This window comes from Pyrus communis, chromosome 4, assembly GCF_963583255.1.
Source record: "Pyrus communis chromosome 4, drPyrComm1.1, whole genome shotgun sequence".
NCBI lineage: Eukaryota > Viridiplantae > Streptophyta > Magnoliopsida > Rosales > Rosaceae > Pyrus > Pyrus communis.
In genome coordinates this window covers 23,474,048-23,494,879 of record NC_084806.1, presented here as the reverse complement: position 1 = coordinate 23,494,879, position 20,832 = coordinate 23,474,048, and the positions used below count along the sequence as shown (strand labels likewise).

The window sequence follows — 20,832 nt, the reverse complement described above, 5'->3', positions numbered from 1 at the left end:
CATATCTTGTTGGATCTAAAGTTATTGTGTTTTCTGATCATGCAGCCCTTAGGTACTTGATGACAAAAAAGGATGCTAAGCCACGCTTAATTAGATGGATACTCTTACTACAAGAGTTTGACTTGGAAATTCGAGATAAGAAGGGAAGTGATAATGTTGTGGCTGACCATTTGTCACGGCTCAATGAAAACCATGGAGTTGGACAACCTTTGCCTCTAAATGAATCATTTCCAGATGAACAACTCCTTGTTATTCAAGAAAAAGAACCATGGTATGCTGATTTTGTTAATTATCTTGTTTGTGGTATAATTAGAAATGACCTTTCTTTTCAGGAAAGAAAGAAGTTCCTTGCCATGGTAAAGTACTACGTTTGGGACGAACCATATTTGTTTAAATATTGCCCTGACCAAATCATTAGGAGGTGTGTCCCAGAGAGTGAGCAACAAAGCATTCTAACGTTCAGCCATACATTGGCATGTGGAGGACATTTTGGTGCCAAAAAGACATCTCTAAAGGTTTTACAATCTGGTTTCTTTTGGCCTACTTTATTCAAAGATGCTTTTGATTTTTGTTCTAAGTGTGATAGGTGCCAGAAAATGGGGAACATTAGCCGAAGAAATGAGATGCCATTGAACAACATTTTGGTGGTGGAGCTCTTTGATGTTTGGGGAATCGATTTCATGGGACCATTTCCATCCTCTTTTGGTTACTTATACATATTAGTGGCAGTAGATTATGTATCCAAATGGGTTGAAGCCATTGCTACAATAACTAATGATCATAAGGTTGTTTTGAATTTTCTTAAAGATGTGATTTTTTGTAGGTTTGGAACCCCAAGAGCTATTATTAGTGATGGTGGCAGCCATTTCTGCAACAAACCCTTTGAATCCTTGATGAAGAAGTACAACATCAACCACAAAGTGGCAACCCCGTACCATCCTCAAACCTCAGGACAAGTGGAGATTAGCAATAGGGAGATCAAGAACATTTTGATGAAGACCGTAAGCCCTACAAGGAAGGATTGGTCACTGAGGTTGAATGATGCACTATGGGCATATAGAACAGCATATAAGACCCCCATTGGCATGAGTCCTTATCGCCTTGTGTTTGGGAAAGCTTGTCATTTGCCAATGGAGCTTGAACACCGTGCATATTGGGCCATCAAGAAGTTCAACTTTGATTACAAGGATGCTGGAATAGCAAGGAAGCTCCAACTTAATGAGTTGGAAGAACTCAGAAATGAAGCATATGAGAATGCCAAAATCTACAAGGAACGGACTAAGCTCTATCATGACAAGGCCATCCTACGGAAGGAGTTTCACCAAGGTATGAAAGTACTGTTGTATGACTCACGTTTGAGACTTTTTCCAGGTAAATTGAAGTCTAGGTGGGTGGGACCATTTAAGGTGCTGCAAACATTTCCCCACGGAGCTGTGGAGATAGCAAACATGAAGAATGGCACCTCTTTTAAAGTCAATGGGCAGCGATTGAAACCATATTTGGAGAAAGTGGAGGAAGAGCAAGTTTATCAAGTTGTAGATTTTCTTGAGTTTACAACACCGTGAACAAGCTACCATGTCTTGCCTAGACATTAAATAAAGCGCTTACTAGGAGGCAACCTAGTGTGGTTTGTGTTCTTTCCTCATTTTGTGTTTATGTTGTCACCATTCCATATTCTTTGCCTACTTGCATTACATACAATTTTAAGCATCGAGGACAATGCTTTGGTTAGGTTTGGGTGTGGGATGGAAGGTTTGTGTTTTTTTTTTTTTTTTTGTGTTAGTTGTGTTAGTTTTGGTTAAGTGTGTTTTTGCTTACTAATACGAATGTATATGAGGGCTATGTTTGTAGACAAACTATTGGGTTGCTATGAAAAAGGGTTTTATGACACGGGACATGTCATAACTTTCGAAGGGGTGTTTATTTTTAAGTTCATGTCGGAGCACAAAGGTAAGCCGCCTCCCCGAATTTCAATTTTCTTTTATACTAATATATTGTTAATGATTCAGGCATCCACTCTAGAATTTAAACCATTACCGGATCATTTCAAGTATCACCCTCCATTCAAAGATCAATTCCATGCCGTTTGATTTGATTAAAAAAAAAAAAAATAGAATAAAAATAAACATGGCAGAAAGATGGAGCCTTCACAAAGGATGTCTACGTGAAGCCCCACTACGAGGCGTCGGAGCAGAAGGCGTCGGAGCGGAAGGCATCGAAGCAGGAGGCATCGAAGCGGGAGGCATCGAAGCGGAAGGCATTGGAGCTAGAGCATTCCAGGCCTCAATACTTGGCCAAACGCTGGATGACCCAGGAAAAAGGTGCCTCTGGAGATAAGCCGCAAGCCTTTGACGGTCACTGTGAATTCGACCCTCAGATTCTTGCAGCTCATCAAGCTTCATCTTCATGCCCGACGAATAGTTATTTGCAAGCACATGCAAACTTCTATTCTCGTACTTAAGCTGTTTGATCTCCTGCTTAAGACTTTCCACCTCTGCCATCAACGATTCCACTTGGCGGGACCGAGCAAGCAGGCGTTGGCCCATGTTGGACACAGAGCCTGCACATTGAACGCTGAGAGCGAGGGACTCTTGAACGGCCAACTCATCGGACCGTCCTGAAAGCAGCCTACTGTCCTTAGGAGTAAGGAGGTTCCTAGCTACTATCGTAGCTGTTGTTGCATCTGTCATCATGGAGTCTTCACCTGAAAGAGGACCATTAGAAGATAAAAAAGAAGGGCGCCATACATTACCTTGACGGGGCGCAACCGGATCGCTGCTGAGACTCAAATCTAAGCTAAGGTTCGATGAGTTAGTCATTTTTCAAAGGTGTTCAATGAGAAGGGGTGGATGGAGTTAAATCTCAAAGGGCCGGAATCGATTTTCAAGAATGGAAAATCTTCAGAGTGTGTATGTTGGGGTGATTGATACCTCTATAAAAAGCCAAGGCGACGCGTCCATCGATTCAAAAAGCAGGAATTTCCGGCGTAAGTTAGGCGACGCTTTCTCGGCTTTTCTGAAGACGCGTTCAACTTTGTCAAAAGATTTCTTCTTTTCAGAAAACACGTGGAGGCCATCATCGCAACTACACATCTTTAGCCGACAAGCGCAAAGTTCGGCGACGCTTTCTCTGCTTTTCAGAAAACGCGTGCAGCTTTGTCAAAAGGAGCCGCATCCGCACTACTGCGTGTCGTTCAGAAAGCGAAGGGGCGTCGTTCAGAAAGCGAAGGGGCGCCTGCTCAGAAATCGAAGAGGCGCTCACTATTTCAAAAAGCAGGATTTGCGGGATCAAAACGTTTGTCGACAAGGGTAAAAGAACAGTACCACCACTTGATATTATCTCTATATATGTCGACCTTCATCTTTTATGGCAAGGCAGACCTGAAGAAAATGCCCAACTCTTCCTCACCTCTGAGGGCGCACTCCCAGCAAAGCCTTTCGAACTACTCAATTTTTTCTTCTTCCCCAAAAATGATACCAGATGCCTGGAGTACAGATGACCCAGGAGGAAACGGCGGATTGAAGCATGTGCTGATTCATTCACCGCTTCTTCAAAAGCAAAGGTATCTCATATCATCAAGGTTAAAAGCAAAAGTATCTCATATCATGCTCTTTCCCTGTCTTTTTCTTTGTCCTTGTTCTTACTCGCATGGCAAAGTGAAAGAAGCAATCAGCCGGCACTTGGAGTCAGTCTTCTGTTCTGGAGCCAACTGCCTGGAATCTATTCCTGATTGCTTACCTAGCGTTGCTCTCGAGTAGTCATCTTCAACGGTTGATACACTTCCAGAGAAGGGACCACTTCTGCGAAGATTGAACAAAGAAACAGATAAAAGGAGGAAGCTCCGACCTTCGGGGAAGACCAAAAGAATCCTGCTGCCCAGTTCAAGAGTAGCACAAAGGAAAATCAACGATGGGCGGAAACCAGTTCAAGAGTAAGCCTGTGGAATCACCAAGATCAAGCCTCAATACAATCACCAAAGAGAAGAGGGAATTTACACTCCATAACCAGATTTGCGTCCCTAAACTCTTCTCTTTGTTAGTTACATTCTGCCATGTTTAGTATGTTTAAGTGCTTTTTGTGTGTTTACTTATGTTTTGTGTGAATCTATGCTTAAAACATTGAGGACAATGTTTGATTTAAGTGTGGGGGGGTAACCCATTACTTTAATGCAAATTCGTGGGATTTTATCACCCATTACTTCAAATGTTGTTCCTTGCTGTTTTAAGGTGTTTTTAAGTTGTTTTAGAATGTTTTAGTATGTTTTGTTTTTATAACTCCGAAAATCACATAAAAATTTGAAAAAACATGTTTTGAAAAGCCTAAAAAGAGTGTTTTGAGTCGTTTTTGTGTGTTTGTGTCTTAGGGTACCTTCCAACACAATGATAAGGATTTGGTTTGTAATTGCATGACGGTTAAAAAGAGTTATAAACATAAAGAAAAGTTTGATTTACTCTTGGTATATGCTTGGTTATGGTTATAATGTATGACTTCACATGCAATCATAAAAGAAAAATTCGTTTTTGTAACATGCTTGAAGGAAGGAACTCAAACAAACGCTACAACCTTGTGAGACTTGAGCCTAAACGTTCTTTGGAGAGTTATTATCTGTGATTCTTTGTTTTCTAAAGTTGTTGCATGATCTCATTATTCCTTGCTTGGTTGCTACTTAGAATGCAATTGTATTATGATAGAACTAAATGCTAGAACTTATATTCGTTTCATTCAAAGCATGACATTGAATTGCATAACATATATCAAGATGAAGTTGTGTAGTTGCCACCATAGCCAAATAGCCTTACTTCCCATATTTCGTATTTGTTGTAAGTTTTAACCCCGTTGAGCCTTGTTTAGCCTTTATTCTTTGTTTACCCACATTATCCTCACTTAGCCTAGTGTAGGACAGTCCACACCCTTGTTCTTAAATGATAGTGAGCATGACTTAAATGAATTCCTTTTGAGTACATTATGAAAGAAAATGAGTGTGGGGGAGAGAATGTTTTGTTCTTAAGTGTTTATGTATGTTTTGAGAGGCAAAAGAAAAGAAAAAAATTGTGAAAAACATATAAAAAAAAAAAAAAGAAAAAAGAAAAACAGAAAAGAAAAGAAAGAAAGAAAGAAAGAAAAAAAGAGCTTGATCTCCCTTTTTGTTCAAAAGTTGAGTTTTCATTCAAAAGGGAATTCTAAGTGCCTAATTCAATACTTTGCTCACTATTGCTTTAAGAATGTTTGTTTATCCTTCACCTTTCATTGTTAGCCAATACCCTAGCCCCGTTACACCCCTTTGACTTCTATCTTGATCGTTATGTGTTCAATAATGTGGAGTTTGGAATTGATATGAGCTTATGGAATCACTGGTTCTCATTCTAAGTAGTAGCATTTCATTCATGAGATCATATTCATGTCATTATCATAAATCCAGAAAATGCTTTCCTTGTTATAACATATGTGAGTGTTCGTCTCCATGTTTACATCAATCTTCTCACATATGCCTAGTGTAGGGTGTGTAGTCAGAAAATCTGTGTGAAAAACGAGAGTACATCTAGTAAGGAATTGAGAGAATTCTCTAAGGCATGTTACTACATTCAAAACATGGTTTTAAATGCTTAATTGTGAACTAGTATGTGGTGACTATGAGTAAGAATGTACTTAAGTGTAAAGATGGCTAAAATCTGTGGGAATAATGATTTTTAACTTGTCATGTGCATTGGAAATCCCTGAAACGATTGTTGGAAGGTTTAAGATTGCCTTTGGTTTGTTTTGTTTCGTTTCGTTTTGTTTTGTATTTCTGTTTTGCTCGAGGACTAGCAAAAGCTAAGTGTGGGGGTATTTGATAGGAGCATATTCATGCGACTTAAATGGCTTGTTCTCGTTCATTTACGTTATGTTTCTTTAGTTATTTTAGTCCTTTATGCTTCTTTTGTGTGTTTTCAGGTTCTAAGGGCAAAGTATGGAAAAGGATGCCTTTTGGAGCAAATTAGAGATTGAAATGGATTTCATATGCTTGGAGCCAAGAGGATGGACGAAATTGAAGACTTGAAGTAGGAAAGTTAAATACTAAAAGACCTCATGTTTGAGCATCATTGAAGACTCCTACGCATTTTAGAACACAAAAACAACATTCCTTGCAACCTTAGGACAATGTCGTGTGTTTCCTTGTGTCTCCCTTCCTTGCCATGCAAGGAAGGGCTTTGTTCCCTATTTTAAACACTTAAACATTACCACTTATCATTCACCACTTATCATTCACCACATATCATTCACCACTTATCATATCATACATTCATTTATCACTTATCATAACCATACACTTATCACTTATCATACTCATAATCATCTACACATTTCCACCTAATCCACATGCTTTCACAACCTAATTCACATGCACATTCATCCACCTTTTTCCCAAAACCACAACACCTAGCCGTGCAAAACACTATCATTTCATACATATTCATTTTCAGCAATCACTTTCACACACCAACACCACTCATTGCACATGCATTCCATCCTTTAATTCACCCACATGCACTCCCATCTATTTCATCATTGAACCACAAATCAGCCACACATTCACCCACATGCAGCCACATATTCATTGCACATGCTTTCACATTCAATTCCAGCACCAAACATCCCATGCCGTGTACCCCTTATGCAATTCCAGCTTTCACATGCAATTCCAGCTTTCCAACCTAGCCACATTCACATGCATTCACTCATAATCATTCACCAAACTTGCAGCCACATTTCCACCTATTCCTAGCTGTCATGTTCCCTCTCATTTACCTATAAATAAGCATGCATTGCAGCCACAATGGATTCCATTCATCACAGAAATTCCATTCACAACACAACACACAACACAAACACTTCCCCTTTGCCGCAAATCCCCTTCCATTTCTACACAATCTCTTCTCGGCTTCATTCCATTCCATACACTCTCCCATTCGCAGAAACTGTCCATACACTCTCCCATTCGCAGAAACCATTCAACCTTAGCCGCTCCACCTTCATTTACAACACACTTGGAGCACCAACACCGAAGGCAACTCTTAAGGGATTTCGACATCAGTTTTGCTTCAAGGGTTCTTTCTCCTTAATTCTATGTTCATTCATGTTGTATATTTTTATATCAAACATTCTGTAAACATGAAGTGTAACTAATTTCTTTCTAGGGATTCGATGTAGCCTTAGTAAATGGTAATCTAGTAAACTTAGAAAAATGACAAACATCACAAGGACTTGTAACTTTGCACATATTTGGGAACAAGGTGGATAGAACTTTTTCAGAAGGATGTGCTAGACGTTGGTGCCAAAGTTGTTGTTCTTGAGCTAAGCTTGAAGTGACTTGAAAATCCTTGGGAACTTGAATATGCTTGGAAAGATAGTAGAGACCATTTAAGAAAAATCCTTCACCAATCGTCTTCTTGGTGACTACATCCTGAAAGATCACATTTTTGGGAGAGAAAATGGCAAGACAATTTAATGAGTTTGTGATCTTGCTAACAGATAAAAGTTGAAAAGGGAATGAGGGAACATAAAGAGCCTCAGACTCGACATCACTTGAGATCAAATGTATTTTTCCTTTTCCCACAACCATAGCATTTTTTCCATTGGCAACTGACACTTGGGATGGAATAGAAAATTTTTCAAATTTATGCAAGTTTGTAGACTTGTTAGTCATATGATCAGTGGCTCCAGAATCTAAATCCAATAATCATGCACATTACCAATGCTGAGAGCAGTTGAGAAGGAGTGTAAGATACCTGGGATGTCCCTTTGTACCACGCCTTCATTTCCAGCCAGGAAGCCAGCAAACTGTCCTAGTAGTGCAGTTTGATTGTTGTCACACTGATTTAGTGGTCCTTCACTATCTCCAAGACCTTGTTTCTTGTGAAGAAACATAGCAAACTCGTTGATCAGTGCAGCTGGATTAGTGGTGAACTTTAGTGCTCCATCAGAAGAAGTTGTGGCAACATAATTTGCCTTGTAAGAAGGGTTGTACGAGCCTTTCGAGACACCTTTGTTATCCCTAGGAAACTTTGGTTTTAACTCTGGATGAAGAATCCAGCATCGGTCTCTTGAGTGCCCACCAGCATCACAATGGCTACATTTTAAGCCAGTTTTCTTTCCTTTGTAGCCTCTCTCCTCACCAAGTTTTTGGTTAGAGAAGTAAGCCCTAGCTTCTGGTATATTTGCCTTCATGTCCAAGGTCATGACTTTCCTTCGAACCTCTTCTCTTTGAATTGTGGCACACACACTTGAAAAAGAAGGCAGGTCGGGATTCATGAGGATATGGCTTCGAAGATCTTCGAATTCAGGGCTCAGGCTTGCTAGGAGTTGGAATATTTTGTCTTCCTCGGCTCTTTTAGTTAGCACAGCAACGTCGATGGTGTGTGGTCGATACACATTCAGCTCGTTCCACATAGTGGTCAGCTTTCCAAGATGTTGCACAAATGGCTTCCCTTCCTGTTGCAAACCAGCAATGTCCTTCTTTAACTGAAACACTCTAGCCGCATTGTTCTGATTTTCATACATTTCCTTGAGATTTTTCCAAAGAGTCATGGAGGATTCAGCATAGCTAAAAATTTCTGCAATCTTACGATCCATGGAATTCAGTAGCCACGACATGACCAACTGGTCTTTGCATAGCCAAGCATCATACTCCGGTGAGGTAGTCTCAGGCATTGGAATAGCACCATTAACATAACCAAGCTTTGATCGTCCTCCCAGAGCAAGAGAAACTGCTCTCTCCCATGGAAGATAGTTAAACTCATTTAGCAAGACAGAACTAAGACGTTGATTTGGGTTGATATCAATATCTGAGTGTGGTGATGGTGGAGTAGCATGAAAGCTGTCTCCTTCCAAATTTACTAAGCTTTCTTCAGCCATGATTGAAGGACAAGAAGCTCACAAATCTCTCAAGAGAACACCACAGAGACAGGCCGGTTAGGGTCACTGCTCTGATACCATATTGAATTTTGAATGTCTATATTTGTATATGTGTGTAACTTACAAGGAAAGCTCATATAAATGAGCGGAAGAAAGGAAAGCAAAACATAAAGAAAGAAAAAGCAAAGCATGAAACATGGAAGCAGAAAACATGGAAGGAAACATGGAAAAGTAAAAAGCAAAGCATGAAACATGGAAGCAGAAAACATGGAAGGAAACATGGAAAAGTAAAGTTTCTTCCAATACCTAGGTTGTTGAGATGCAAAGATCACTGAGGATGCGAAGGTGAGATCTCGATCATCAGCTGAACGGTTACCTTCGATGCTCTTGCTATCAGAATCGAATGAGTTTTTGGATTTTCCGGGCATTCCACCTATGGGAAGGTTGCTGTTGGCAATGCTCTTCACGTCGTAGTGGCTCATATCAAAGTTGGTCACGGCGTTTAGGCCTCGGAACTTAATGGCCGCAATGTCATAGGCCTCAGCTGCTTCTTCTTGAGTGGCTGTTCGACACAAATTAATTAAAAGTCCTTATCAATTAGCAACACAATCAAATATGGTTTTAAACCCTTGAACAATTTGTTCGAGGAAAAATGTTAAGGGAATTACTGAAAGTGCCAAGGTAGAGATCTTTGTTGCCTGCAACCCTTCCTATTCTTGCCTGCCATCTTCCATGTTGATGATGCCTGAAATAAATTCGGTATTAATTAAAAGTAAAGCAAATAAAAATTAAAAAAAATTAGAAGAAAAGAAAATATTATTTAGTTCTAGTTTAAAATCAAGCACTACAGACAATAAACAAGTTGGAAACGACAAACCTATTGGGTTTTAATTAAAATAAAAGTAAATTCAAATTCAAAAAAAATTAGAAGAAAAGAAATATTATTTAGTTCTAATTTAAAATCAAAGCACTAAATACAATAAACAAGTTGGGAAACACAAACCTTGTGACCCCTCTGTAAATAGAAGCTCCTCTAGAAAATCCACTACTTTTCCTACAACGTAGAAAAAAAAAATACATAAACAACCAAATCTTCAAAATAATAACACCAAGAAAATTCCTAAAAAAATAAAAAGTAAACGAAACCATATAGAGTATATCTCCTTAAAAAAACTATAAAAAAAGGGTTAAAAATAATAGTACCTTCGAAGAGAAGCAACAAATTCCTGCCTAGTCATATTCTTCATCTCCCACAATTCCTTCTCATAGTTAGTAACCTTCAAAATTGATAACGAAGTTAGATCAAATATTTTCAGCGAACATAAATAAATGAAATATAAATAGATATGTAATAATGAAACAATGTAAATGAATATTTATTGCATGCAGCTGATCTTACTGGAAAGTTTGTGGTGGTGGTCGGACCCCAGTACTTCAGAGCTGCCAGATCGTAGGCTCTTGCTGCTTTTTCTTCTTTCTCATAACCACCTACAAATATTCACAAAATTCAAGCAATGTAAATACAAATTTATTTATTTAATTACTTTTTCAACAATGAGAATCTAAATAGAAAAGAATCTGACCCATGATGTGGTGCATTCATGCAAAGAATAATTGTTGTGCTACAGTAACCAAAATCTGTTGTGAATCTTAAAATTTGATGATCAGGAGCCGGATCCCCTCCGGATCATTTGGAATTGAGTCCACTCATCAAATGATCCGAACTATTAAAATTTTATTGAACGGTTACAATTATTATAATTTTTAGAAGGGTTTCTGTTTGTAGTCATTGAATCAAATTTCAATAGATTGGATCATTTGATGAGTAGGCTCAGTTCCAAATAATCCAGAGGGGATCCGATTCCTGATGATCATATCCTTTCATGTACTTGATAATAATGATCTTATTGATAATGGCCATAAATTGGTCGAAGAGGATTCTCTTCCTTTATTCTGTTCTTTTTAAATTTTCTTTCATTTTCTCCTCCTACTTGATCAATTACGATTAAACTACGTCTAACATCTTATATAAAAAAATTTATAGAAAAAAAAGTCAAAAAGCAAAATGTGAGAAAAAGAGAGAGGAATGCGATGGAAATAATAGAATAGAGAATCTTACTCAGTAAAACGTGAAATTAGTTACTCACCCAAATAAACTGCAGAGGTGAAGTTGATGATGATGATGATTAGAGCATATCCATAAGAGCAATCATTTGCGTCATGTACATGGCGGACAAAACAAACAACCCACATCACAATCTTTACCAGTCATGAAACTACAAACACAATGCGCACAATAGCAGTGGTATCCACTTCAAACCTAACATGCGCCTAAGGTGTCAAAAGCAAGATGATCCAATCTCAAACTGTGCTCTTTCTTGGGATTGTTCTGATCCTTCTGGATGATCAGAACCGTTCGCTGAAATAGATCCAGAGGACCCATTTTATCTTGTGTCATATATTGTACACCTTAAGCGCACGTTAGAATCACAAAGAACCTTCAAACCCTAGAAGAGATTATTACATAGTAGAAAATGAAAATTACCTTGCCTGCCCTTCCTACTTTGTCCTTCTCTTCTGCAACTGGTATCCCACAGATGCGCTTCATATCTTCCTGTCCACCTATGCCTAAACATTCAAACCCGCGCCACCAACCCCCAAACAAACAAAGATTAGTAACAAGAAGAAAATATTCTCAAAAATTACAATAGTAAAATCATTATAAAAAGTATGAACTTGTGATTAAGTTGTACGTAGCTCTAGTAGTTAGGAGCATTACCGTGTGACGCCTCGGTAAATGGATGTGCGCTGCCCGAAGGTGTCAGAGGGTTTTTTGGGGATGGGATCGGAAGAGGCGAGAGGGTGGTGGTTTTTCGGTTTGGTTGCTTGTAGAGTATCGGTTGTGGTGGTGGTAGCGATTGTGGAGAAACCTCGGAGGAAGCTAGCAGCTATGGTTTTGAGCTCGGGATCGTAAATCCGGTTTTCAGACAAAGCGAGCGGAGCTGTTTGATGATGATGATCAGCAGTAGAAAACTGAGGGAGTGAGGTCGGTGTGACGGTGGTGGTGAAGGTGGTGCAACCTCCGAGAAAGTCCTCAAGCTTTGAGCCGTTCACTCCGGAACTGAAGATGGAGAGGTCAGTTGCTGAAGTTGGACTTGCACCTTGACGATGGTGATCGGCGACAGTACCTGTAAGACCAAAAAAAAGATTGATATAATACATGTGTTAGAAATAAAATAGAATTAGGGGGGGGGGGAGAGAGAGAGAGAGAGAGAGAGTGAGAGAGAGTGATTTTGGGGACCTGCTGAGTGGGTTGGGGAATTGGAGGTGAAGGCCTCGGAGAAGGAGAGATCGTGAGAAGGCTGGTGATGATGAGAGTGGTTGGAAAGAGAGAAGCCGAGGAGCCAGTTCTGAGGAGAAGAATCCATGGTTTTTGTGTTTTTCAATATTAATTTTGATGATAGATAGATAGACATGCGTGACATATGAGAAGTTTGTGGGATTTCTTTGTCTTTGGAAGAAGAGCTAACAAAATACCCAAGTGAATGTGAAAGTGTGTCAATTAAAGTTAAGTTAAAATGAACACAGATATTGAGGAGGTGATAGCAGAAAACTAGCAGTAGCGGTCGAACTAGAGTATTCTTTAGTATTAGTAGAAGAAGAAAGACGTGAAGAGGTGAGATGAATGAATCGAAAGAGAAAGAGAGTCCTATTAAGGGTTGCACGAGGATCGAGATTCTTTTTAGTGAGAGAGAGAGCAAGGAAAGCAAAGTGGAAGCTTTTGATGGGATGACTAAGCGGTGTGTATTTCTCTCTCTACTTCTTTAGGGAATTTTTTTTTAGTTTGTCTAAAAAATTAGAGCTAATATGGAATATGTATTCTTCTATATTTCACAAAAGGAATTTGCACATGTTATATACAATTTTGAATTGTGCCAAATTAAGAAAATACAAGACATTTAATAAAAGAATATTCAGATACAATCTTCCAGTAAATGAGAAGATACTCAACGGTGATCATGTGTAACTGCCTGATTTGAATTGTTGATATCTGGTGTAGAGGTTATTTCCATGATTTTAGGAGATTCCCTTTTATGCCCCCGCAAGATGGTGGTCCCATTAGAGACACTGATCTTGGACGAGGAAGGGCTTTTGTGAGGACATCTGCAAGTTGATCCTAAGTAGAAACATGTGACATCCGAAGAAGGCCACGATTGACACGATCACGAACAAACTAAAAATCAAGTTCAATGTGCTTCATGCAAGAATGAAGGACGGGATTGACACAGTAGAAAGTAGCCCCAATATTGTCGCAAAAAATGGTTGGTTTATCCATTAAAGAGACACCAAGCTCACGGAGGAGGGATTGAACCCAAGCTAGTTCAGCAGTAGGGGAGGCTATGGCGTGGTACTCTACTTCTGTAGACGAACGAGCGACAGAATGTTGTTTACAAGAACTCCAAGAGATTAAATTACCACCAAAATAAATAACATAACTAGTAGTGGACTTACGGTCAACACGATCACCAACCCAGTTAGCATCTGAAAAAGCATAGAGACGGGATGAGACACTATGATGGAGGAGAAGACCATGAAAGATAGTGTCTTTCAGATAGCGAAGGAGACATTTCAGGGCCTGCCAATGAGACTCAGTTGGTCGATGCATGAACTGTGAGAGTTTGTTGACAGTAAATGAGATGTCAGGGCGGGTGAGACTCAGATATTGCCTTTCTCTTTGTTAATAGCACATCACCATCCCGACGAAAAATAAAGAGAAAGGCATCTGAGATAGCATTAACAAATCCCTGATTAAGCACAAAAGAGCTCAACTCCTTATACCATGATCAGGGTGCCTGCTTGAGGCTATATAAAGCTTTGCGGAGTTTGCAAACATAACTTGGAAAATTAAAATCACCGAATCCGGGAGGTTATGACATATAAACATCCTCAGAGAGTGAGCCATGCAGAAAAGCATTGTTCACGTCTAATTGACGAAGAGGCTAACCATGAGTGAGAGCCAAATGAAGAACAAGACAAATTGTGGTGGTTTGACAACCAGGCTGAATGTGTCCGAGAAATCCACTCCAGGACACTGGTGAAAGCCTTTAGCAACAAGGCGTGCTTTGTACCTATCAATACTGCCATCAGAATGCCTTTTTATGTGGAATACCCATTCGCACCCAATAAGATTCCATGTGGGTTGAGGGGGAACAAGCTCCCAAGTACCATTGCAGATTAAAGCATTGAACTCGTCGGACATGGCTGCACGCCAAAGAGGATCTTTGATAGCCTGAGAAAACACATGTTGGTTCAATGGGATAGGGAAATGGATGTTCGGTGGCGGTGCAAAGTTGTTTGGGTTTAAAAATATTATTTTTGGCTTGAGTGGTCATGGGATGATTGTTTAAATTATTTGGTGGTAGTGGGGTGGGGGTAAGGGATTGATAAGTAGAGTGAATGGGGACGGTGAGGAAGTAGGGCTGGCAGGTGTAGTGATGTTGGTTAGGAGGTAGTATTAGACAATGATAGTGTAGTCAAAGAGGGTTGGGTTAATGATGGGGTGGGTCCGTGGGGTTGTAGGGTAATGAAATTGGCAGGTCGTGTTGGTAGGGAGATGAGGTTAATGTGATGTGTTGTTGAGGAGGTGGGGCATGGGGAATTTAGTGGATGAGCAGCAGCATGTGGTGATGGTGTGGGGGAGAAACACAACGCCAAGACGTCTGATGACATATGAGTAGCAGCATGCTGAGAGGTGGAAGTGGGTGATGGTACATTGGCAACCTAAATAGGAATACTTGTGACAGCGAGAATGACAGTAGACCATGCTAATGAGTTGGGGGGACAAACTTGAGGAACTACAGAGTCACAAGAAGAGAAGGGAAATGTGTTTTCGTCAAATTGAACGTGACGGGAAACAAACACACGGCGGGAAGAGATATCAAGACATAAATAAGCACTTTGAGTAGAGGAGTAACCAAGAAAGAGACATGGACGAGACCGAGGAAGAAGCTTGTTAGAATTATAGGGTCTTAACTAGGGGAAACATAAGCAACCAAAACCCCGAAGCTTAGTCTAGTTAGGAAGATCACCAAAAAGAGCTTTGTAGGGAGAAATATTATTGAGAACATGAGTAGGCATCCTATTAATAAGATACACAGCAGTTTTGAAAGCATATGACCAATAAGTGATAGGTAAAGATGCTTGATGGAGAAGTGTTAACCCTATTTCGACAACATGTCGGTGACGGCGTTCAGCAACACCATTCTATTCAGGAGCGTGAGGAAGAGTGGTGAGATGAGTGATGCCATTGGTGACTAAAAAACTTTTGAGTCTAACATATTCTCCACCACCATCAGAGTATAAGGTGATTATTTTGGTGTGGAAGTAATTTTCAACGAGAACCTTAAAGGTTGTGAAAATTGATGAAACATCAAATTTGTGTTTCATGGGATAAAACCAAATATATTTTGTGAAATGATCTACAAAGATAACATAGTATGAAAAGCCATCGGTAGATAAATAAGGGGCAAAGCCCTAAACATCACTATAAATTAGTTCAAGGGGACGCTTACTAACAAGTGAAGAATGCCCAAACAGGAGCTTGTGGCTCTTATTACAATGACAAGAAGTGCAAATAGATGGATTTGAAGACATAGTAATGGATGAGGTACGTAAAATTTGGAGAAAAGTTCGATGATTGGGGTGACTGAGTCGACAATGCCACAAATTGGAGGAGTCCACCACACCCACCATAGCTTGTATTTGAGATCGGGATATGGGCATCAAGCATGGCCACTTATATGTATCGTCCTTATTCGGGCCTTAAACAAGTGTCGCCCTCGTGTTCAGATCCTTGACAAGAAAGAAATCATGGCAAAGTTCAATAGAGGTTGCATTTTTTTTTATTAAACTTAGCAATGGAAATTATATCACGCGAAATGGAAGGAACACACAGGACATCATATAATCGAAAAAGTGTGGTGGAGGGAGAGGGGATGATGTGGAACCAACATGGGTAAAACTCAAACCTTTTCCATTACCAATAATAATCTCATCTGGGCCATCATAGGAGGTGGAATCCGGGATGTTCCTGGAATCAAAAGTGACGTAGTGAAAAGCACCCGAATCTAGTATCCAAGGAAAAGATGTGGAGGAGCGGGCAGTGGTGTGGTTGACCATAGGTGGAGCAAAGGAGCTTGAAGAAAGATGAGGGTAGAGTTTGGCACTATGCCCTTGAGTGCCACACTATTGGCAAAAACCACGATATCCCGTGCCAGAACGCTGATTATTAGTGGTGTTGTTGTTGTAGTGGTTAGCACGATGAGAATTGTTGGCGGTATTATTTGGACGTTGGTTGGAGGCTTGTGTGGATCACGAGCCACGGTGGGTGAAGCAGGAATTTTGAGCAACAAGGGTAGTCATAGGTGCTACAACATCTGTTGTAGTATCCCGTTTGATGAAAGCTTCATGTTTAATGGGTTTGTCATACAAATTCTCAAAGGAGATGAAGGTATCACTAGCCTGAACAACGACAGCGATTTCTTTAAAGTCGGGTCAAACACTATTGAGAACATGTAGAACAATATCATCGTCAAAGAGTGGGACATCAATAATGGCAAGCTCATCAATGATGGCTTTGACAACTTGTAGAAAAACAAACACAGGCTGTGTATCACGACGCATGAGCGTAAGACGCTCTTTTAGAGTTAGAACCCGATAGTGTGTTTTGTTAGCGTAAAGCTTGATCAGCTTGTCCCAAGCATCCTTAGAGGTTTTGGAGGAGGCAATGAAAGATATGACATGATAAGAGACAAAGGCTAAAAAGCGTGTAGGAGCAGCTAATCTTGACAAATCCAAAATTTATAGGACGTAGCAGAAGAGGTAGCAAGACATGGTTTGATCCATCAATATAACCCATCAAGTCATACCTAAGAAGTAGGGCATTGAATTGAGCTCGCCATGAAGGAAAGTTGGTGGGTGTGAGTTTGAGAGGCAATTGAGCTAATATGGAATGTGTATTTTTGTATATTTCACAAAAGGAATTTACATGTGTTATTACAATTTTGAATTGTGCCAAATTAAGAAAATACAAGACATTTAACAAAAGAATATTCAGTTACAATCTTCTAGTAAATGAGAAGATACTCAATGTGATCATGTGCAACTGCCTGATATGAATTGTTGCTATATGGTGGAGAGGTTTTTTCCATGATTTTAGGAGATTCCCTTTTAATACAGTTCGATACATTAAGTGTCAAATATTAATAGTTGAATATTTAAAAAAAAAGTATTACTTTAGAGCAAGTCCAGTAGGGCCTTTAGCTTGATGGACCGTGGATTGCATAAGAGCAAATTGTTGGGGCAATCAAGTCCAGGCCATGCGGGCTTCAGCGCCGAAGGGGGCCTGAGCGACAAGCCTGGCACGAATCGCTGGCTCGAGAGCTCGAGGTGAAGATGATGCAACACTGACGTCAGGGCTCACTTCCTACTCCTCCCCTCCTCGCTGCTCGCTTCCTTTCCCTGGTTTCTATTGCTGTCATTTCTCTCTCATCGCCCCTTACTCAAAACGTGAAGAGGCTTCATATTCGAACCTCAATCGGAGAACCATGATCCCCGTCGTTCGATTCACCAATCAAACTAAGCTCATTGATGTCCCCTTCCATTTGAACTTTGTCTTCCTCGACCTCAATTTTCGACGGCACGAGCTTTATTTTAATGTTGGAATTGCATTTCTTGAATGCCCAATTGTGAATGTTGAAGTTTAAATTGGTTTCAAATAGTATGGGAAGTGAGAAAATGGCCAAGAGATTGTCTTTGGGTGGCATAATGAGGACGAAGCTATCCGACATCACCAATTTGCAGGCTACAAAAACGATGAGCAATGAGGACGGATTTGCTTAGTGGGTAAAATCTAATATTTTATTGCCTATAGCCAGGGCTATTCAATTTTAGGGGTGGAGATTCAAAGGGCAGTTACTATTCACTGGATGGATTCAATAGTGAATAGCCCTAGGGGGCCTTTGCAACGCTGGAGTTGCTCTTATTCTAGTTTTAGAAAGAGTGAAGGGTGATATTCGTGTGTATGATCGTAGGGAAGCAAGAGGGAGAGTGAGCGGATACCATGACCCATAAGTAGGATGATGCGTATGACTTTTCTTTAGGACTTAAAATCCCTTCCATTCCATCTTTCATTGTTGCGTGTTATTTCCTTTTGTCTCCTAGTAGAAAATATTCTTCCATGAAACGGAGTTACCACAGGCAATAATTGAGTTGTGAGTCTTGTGACACCTTATAATAACTCGTCACTAACTTGTTATTAGAGGATCATAGATATCTATGTGCCCCGTAGTAGCTTCATTCTACAAGAGAAACCCTTTCTCCTAAATTGTTACGTAATCACTATACCTTCAATTTAATTTAGGTCATCTTGAGTTGGTTTCATGTCAACCATGTTGCTATAGTTTGTAGCATTTTAGTTAAGGATAATGCTAGAATGATCATATTTTGTAAATGAATGATACTTGGTTACTTAAAGGATGAGTAGGAACTCTTACTCAAAACTCTTCATTTCTAATTCATATACCTTCGTGTATATGATCAAAACCGCTCATATTATAAGTCACTCTATAAAGGTCATGTCTGCAAAAAAAATCAATTAAAACTAAGGTTATTTAGTCATCAAATTGTATAAAAACAAGATGGACAGAAATGGTAAAAGAAGTTGGGGTTTCACCATAAAACTAATTGGCAGTACAGGGAGGAACCCAACCTTTTATAAGCCCTTGCAAGGTTTCTCCTCTCACTAATGTGGGTCTCTTTTACCTTCACATTCTCACAAGGCTCCTCACATGCTAGCGAATTATCAAGCCAAACACGTAGACAACATGAATTGGGTGACGTGGAGCACATATGGCCGTTGGACTTATCACTGGGGCCAACCTGGCTCTAATACTATGAAGAAGTTAAGGCTCCACCATAAAACCAATTGGCAATCTGGGAGTAGCCCAACATCTTATAACCCCTTGCAAGGTTTCTCTTTTCACCAATGTGAGACCATTTTACCTTTATATTCTCACAAAAAGCATTACAAACCGTCTATCTATTTTCTACCATTTTGCCTTTATAATATGAACGGTTCTAATTATAAGCACAAAATTTTGTAAATAAAGCATGAAGAATTTTGAGTAGAAACTCCTACTTATGTTTAAGTAGCCAAGCATTACTCTGTCAAACTTCTGTTGTTGTCAATAACAGTTCAACGTTCCCATCTCTGGTCCTCGTCCTTCTTTCCTATGCGCTTCCCTGGTCTCCTACGGAGACACCAATCTAGTATTGCATTTTATAATCAATTGCTCCACATTTTAGTGTCTTTGTGTTGTACGGTTGTTTTGGTTGTGTTCTTTCGGCCAATTGGCTTTCAAACAAATATATTTAACTCAAAATAAAGAAATTAGAGAAAGTTTCTACTGGATTTCAATGAGAATTGGCTAAAATTTTTAAATCCGTCGAGAAATTTGATGAAAGCAAATATGCTACCATTACTTCCTTCTCAAGCATAAATCATTCAATCAGAATATGAAAACCACCAAGAAGAAAATAAAAACCCAGAAATACCCATAAAAGATCAACAAATTATACAAATAACCTATAGTGAACTGAAAAATCAAGGATGGTGGAGGCCACCACACATGGCAAGCAATCTAGATGATGTTATTTCGAAATCAAATAAGCAAGGTTCTAAAAGACGCTATGCGCTAGTCGGGTGGCTGGTTGATGTCTAGCTTCTAGATGACTAGACAAAACCTAGGCGGGGGCCTAGGCGGATTTAAGTAATTTAGTATAAATTGTGTAAATAAGTGCCTATTCATACTTGAAAAAAAAAAAAAAAAAACATAACTGTATTGTGCTACATCAATTGCAAAATAAAATGACATATCATTATAAAGTATTAGAGCATATTGAAAATATAGGGAACAAGCATATAATGAGTGTTCATTCAAGTATTTAACAAGTCTCTTACATTTTACTAACAAAATAAAATGCCAAATGAAAGTTATCAATTTTCTATCTAAGTGAGAGTTGCGACCTAGGCAGGTTTAGTTGGGCTAGGCGGGCGCCTAAGCAGGCTAGGCGGACGCTTAAGCTGGTCTAGGTGCACTTTCTTAATTTTCAAATGCCTAGTGACTAATCAGGGCAGTGGCCAATCACCTAGTGCCCAGGCAGGATTTAGGCGGCGTTAGGTGGGGCCTAGATGGTGCTAGGTAGGGATTTTTAGAACAGTGCAGTTATCAGCAATTTTTTGGATCCCCTTTTCTCCCTTTTCAAACATAAAGAAGAAGAAGAGATTGACGAAGTTTTTCTTTTCTAGTTTTCGGGTCCCAATATTATAAAATTTTAAGAATGTAATTTAATTGAAACAAGAAGAACCATGTGTTTATTTTTAATTCCTTGGAACACTGTACACAGAACTCTGAAATTTTTTTCTTGGGAGCACTTTTGTTCATGTAAACTATGGTGTATGCTTGTCATACATCTAATCATTTACCACATGTCATTTCACTTAACCTTGGTCGATTTTTTTTAAAATTGAAAAACTAACATTTAGCGTGAAAGTTAACTAAAGTTAGGTGAAAGAATACGTGACAAATGATTAGGTGTATAGTGAGCATACACTATATTATGGTGGTGAGCAAAAATGCTCCTCTTTTGTTCTTCTGCAAAGAAATGTTTTAGATGTGGTTTACAAAATATAATCTCCCTATCATTTTTAGTTAAACGCTTAAAGCACACATATTGCAAACCTCTCATATCCTTCCTTTATTCTTTTTACTAGTCGAAATCATAATGTCGGTTCTATATGATTAACTGAAGTCTTTTGTTCGAAACTCGTGGATGGCTTGTTCAATAACATTTATTCTCCCACCCGTTATAGTAATTATA

The 20,832-nt window shown here is 39.4% G+C and overlaps 2 protein-coding genes across 2 annotated transcripts in view; one reads left to right on the top strand and one right to left on the bottom strand.

The window, feature by feature from the left end:
• The window catches only part of LOC137730438 (uncharacterized), a 69,624-nt gene that overhangs the window by 17,751 nt on the left and 31,041 nt on the right, over window positions 1-20,832 (top strand). The gene's annotated exons all lie outside the window — the stretch shown is intronic.
• LOC137731174 (AP2-like ethylene-responsive transcription factor AIL5) lies at window positions 8,956-12,320 on the bottom strand. Its single transcript, XM_068470280.1, has 10 exons — window positions 12,194-12,320; window positions 11,672-12,080; window positions 11,438-11,520; window positions 11,040-11,048; window positions 10,292-10,380; window positions 10,096-10,169; window positions 9,896-9,946; window positions 9,561-9,637; window positions 9,199-9,454; window positions 8,956-8,989 (listed from the first exon to the last, which is right to left on the bottom strand). Exons 1-10 carry the CDS (start codon window positions 12,318-12,320, stop codon window positions 8,956-8,958), a joined length of 1,209 nt encoding a protein of 402 aa, XP_068326381.1.

Coding starts and splice junctions, on each gene's coding strand:
- LOC137731174 (XM_068470280.1), bottom strand. CDS start 12,320: ATGGATTCTTCTCCTCAGAACTGGCTCCTCGGCTTCTCTCTTTCCAAC. Junction 11,521..11,671: donor ATTTACCGAGGCGTCACACG/GTAATGCTCCTA, acceptor TTGAATGTTTAG/GCATAGGTGGACAGGAAGAT. Junction 10,170..10,291: donor CCACCACCACAAACTTTCCA/GTAAGATCAGCT, acceptor TCAATTTTGAAG/GTTACTAACTATGAGAAGGA.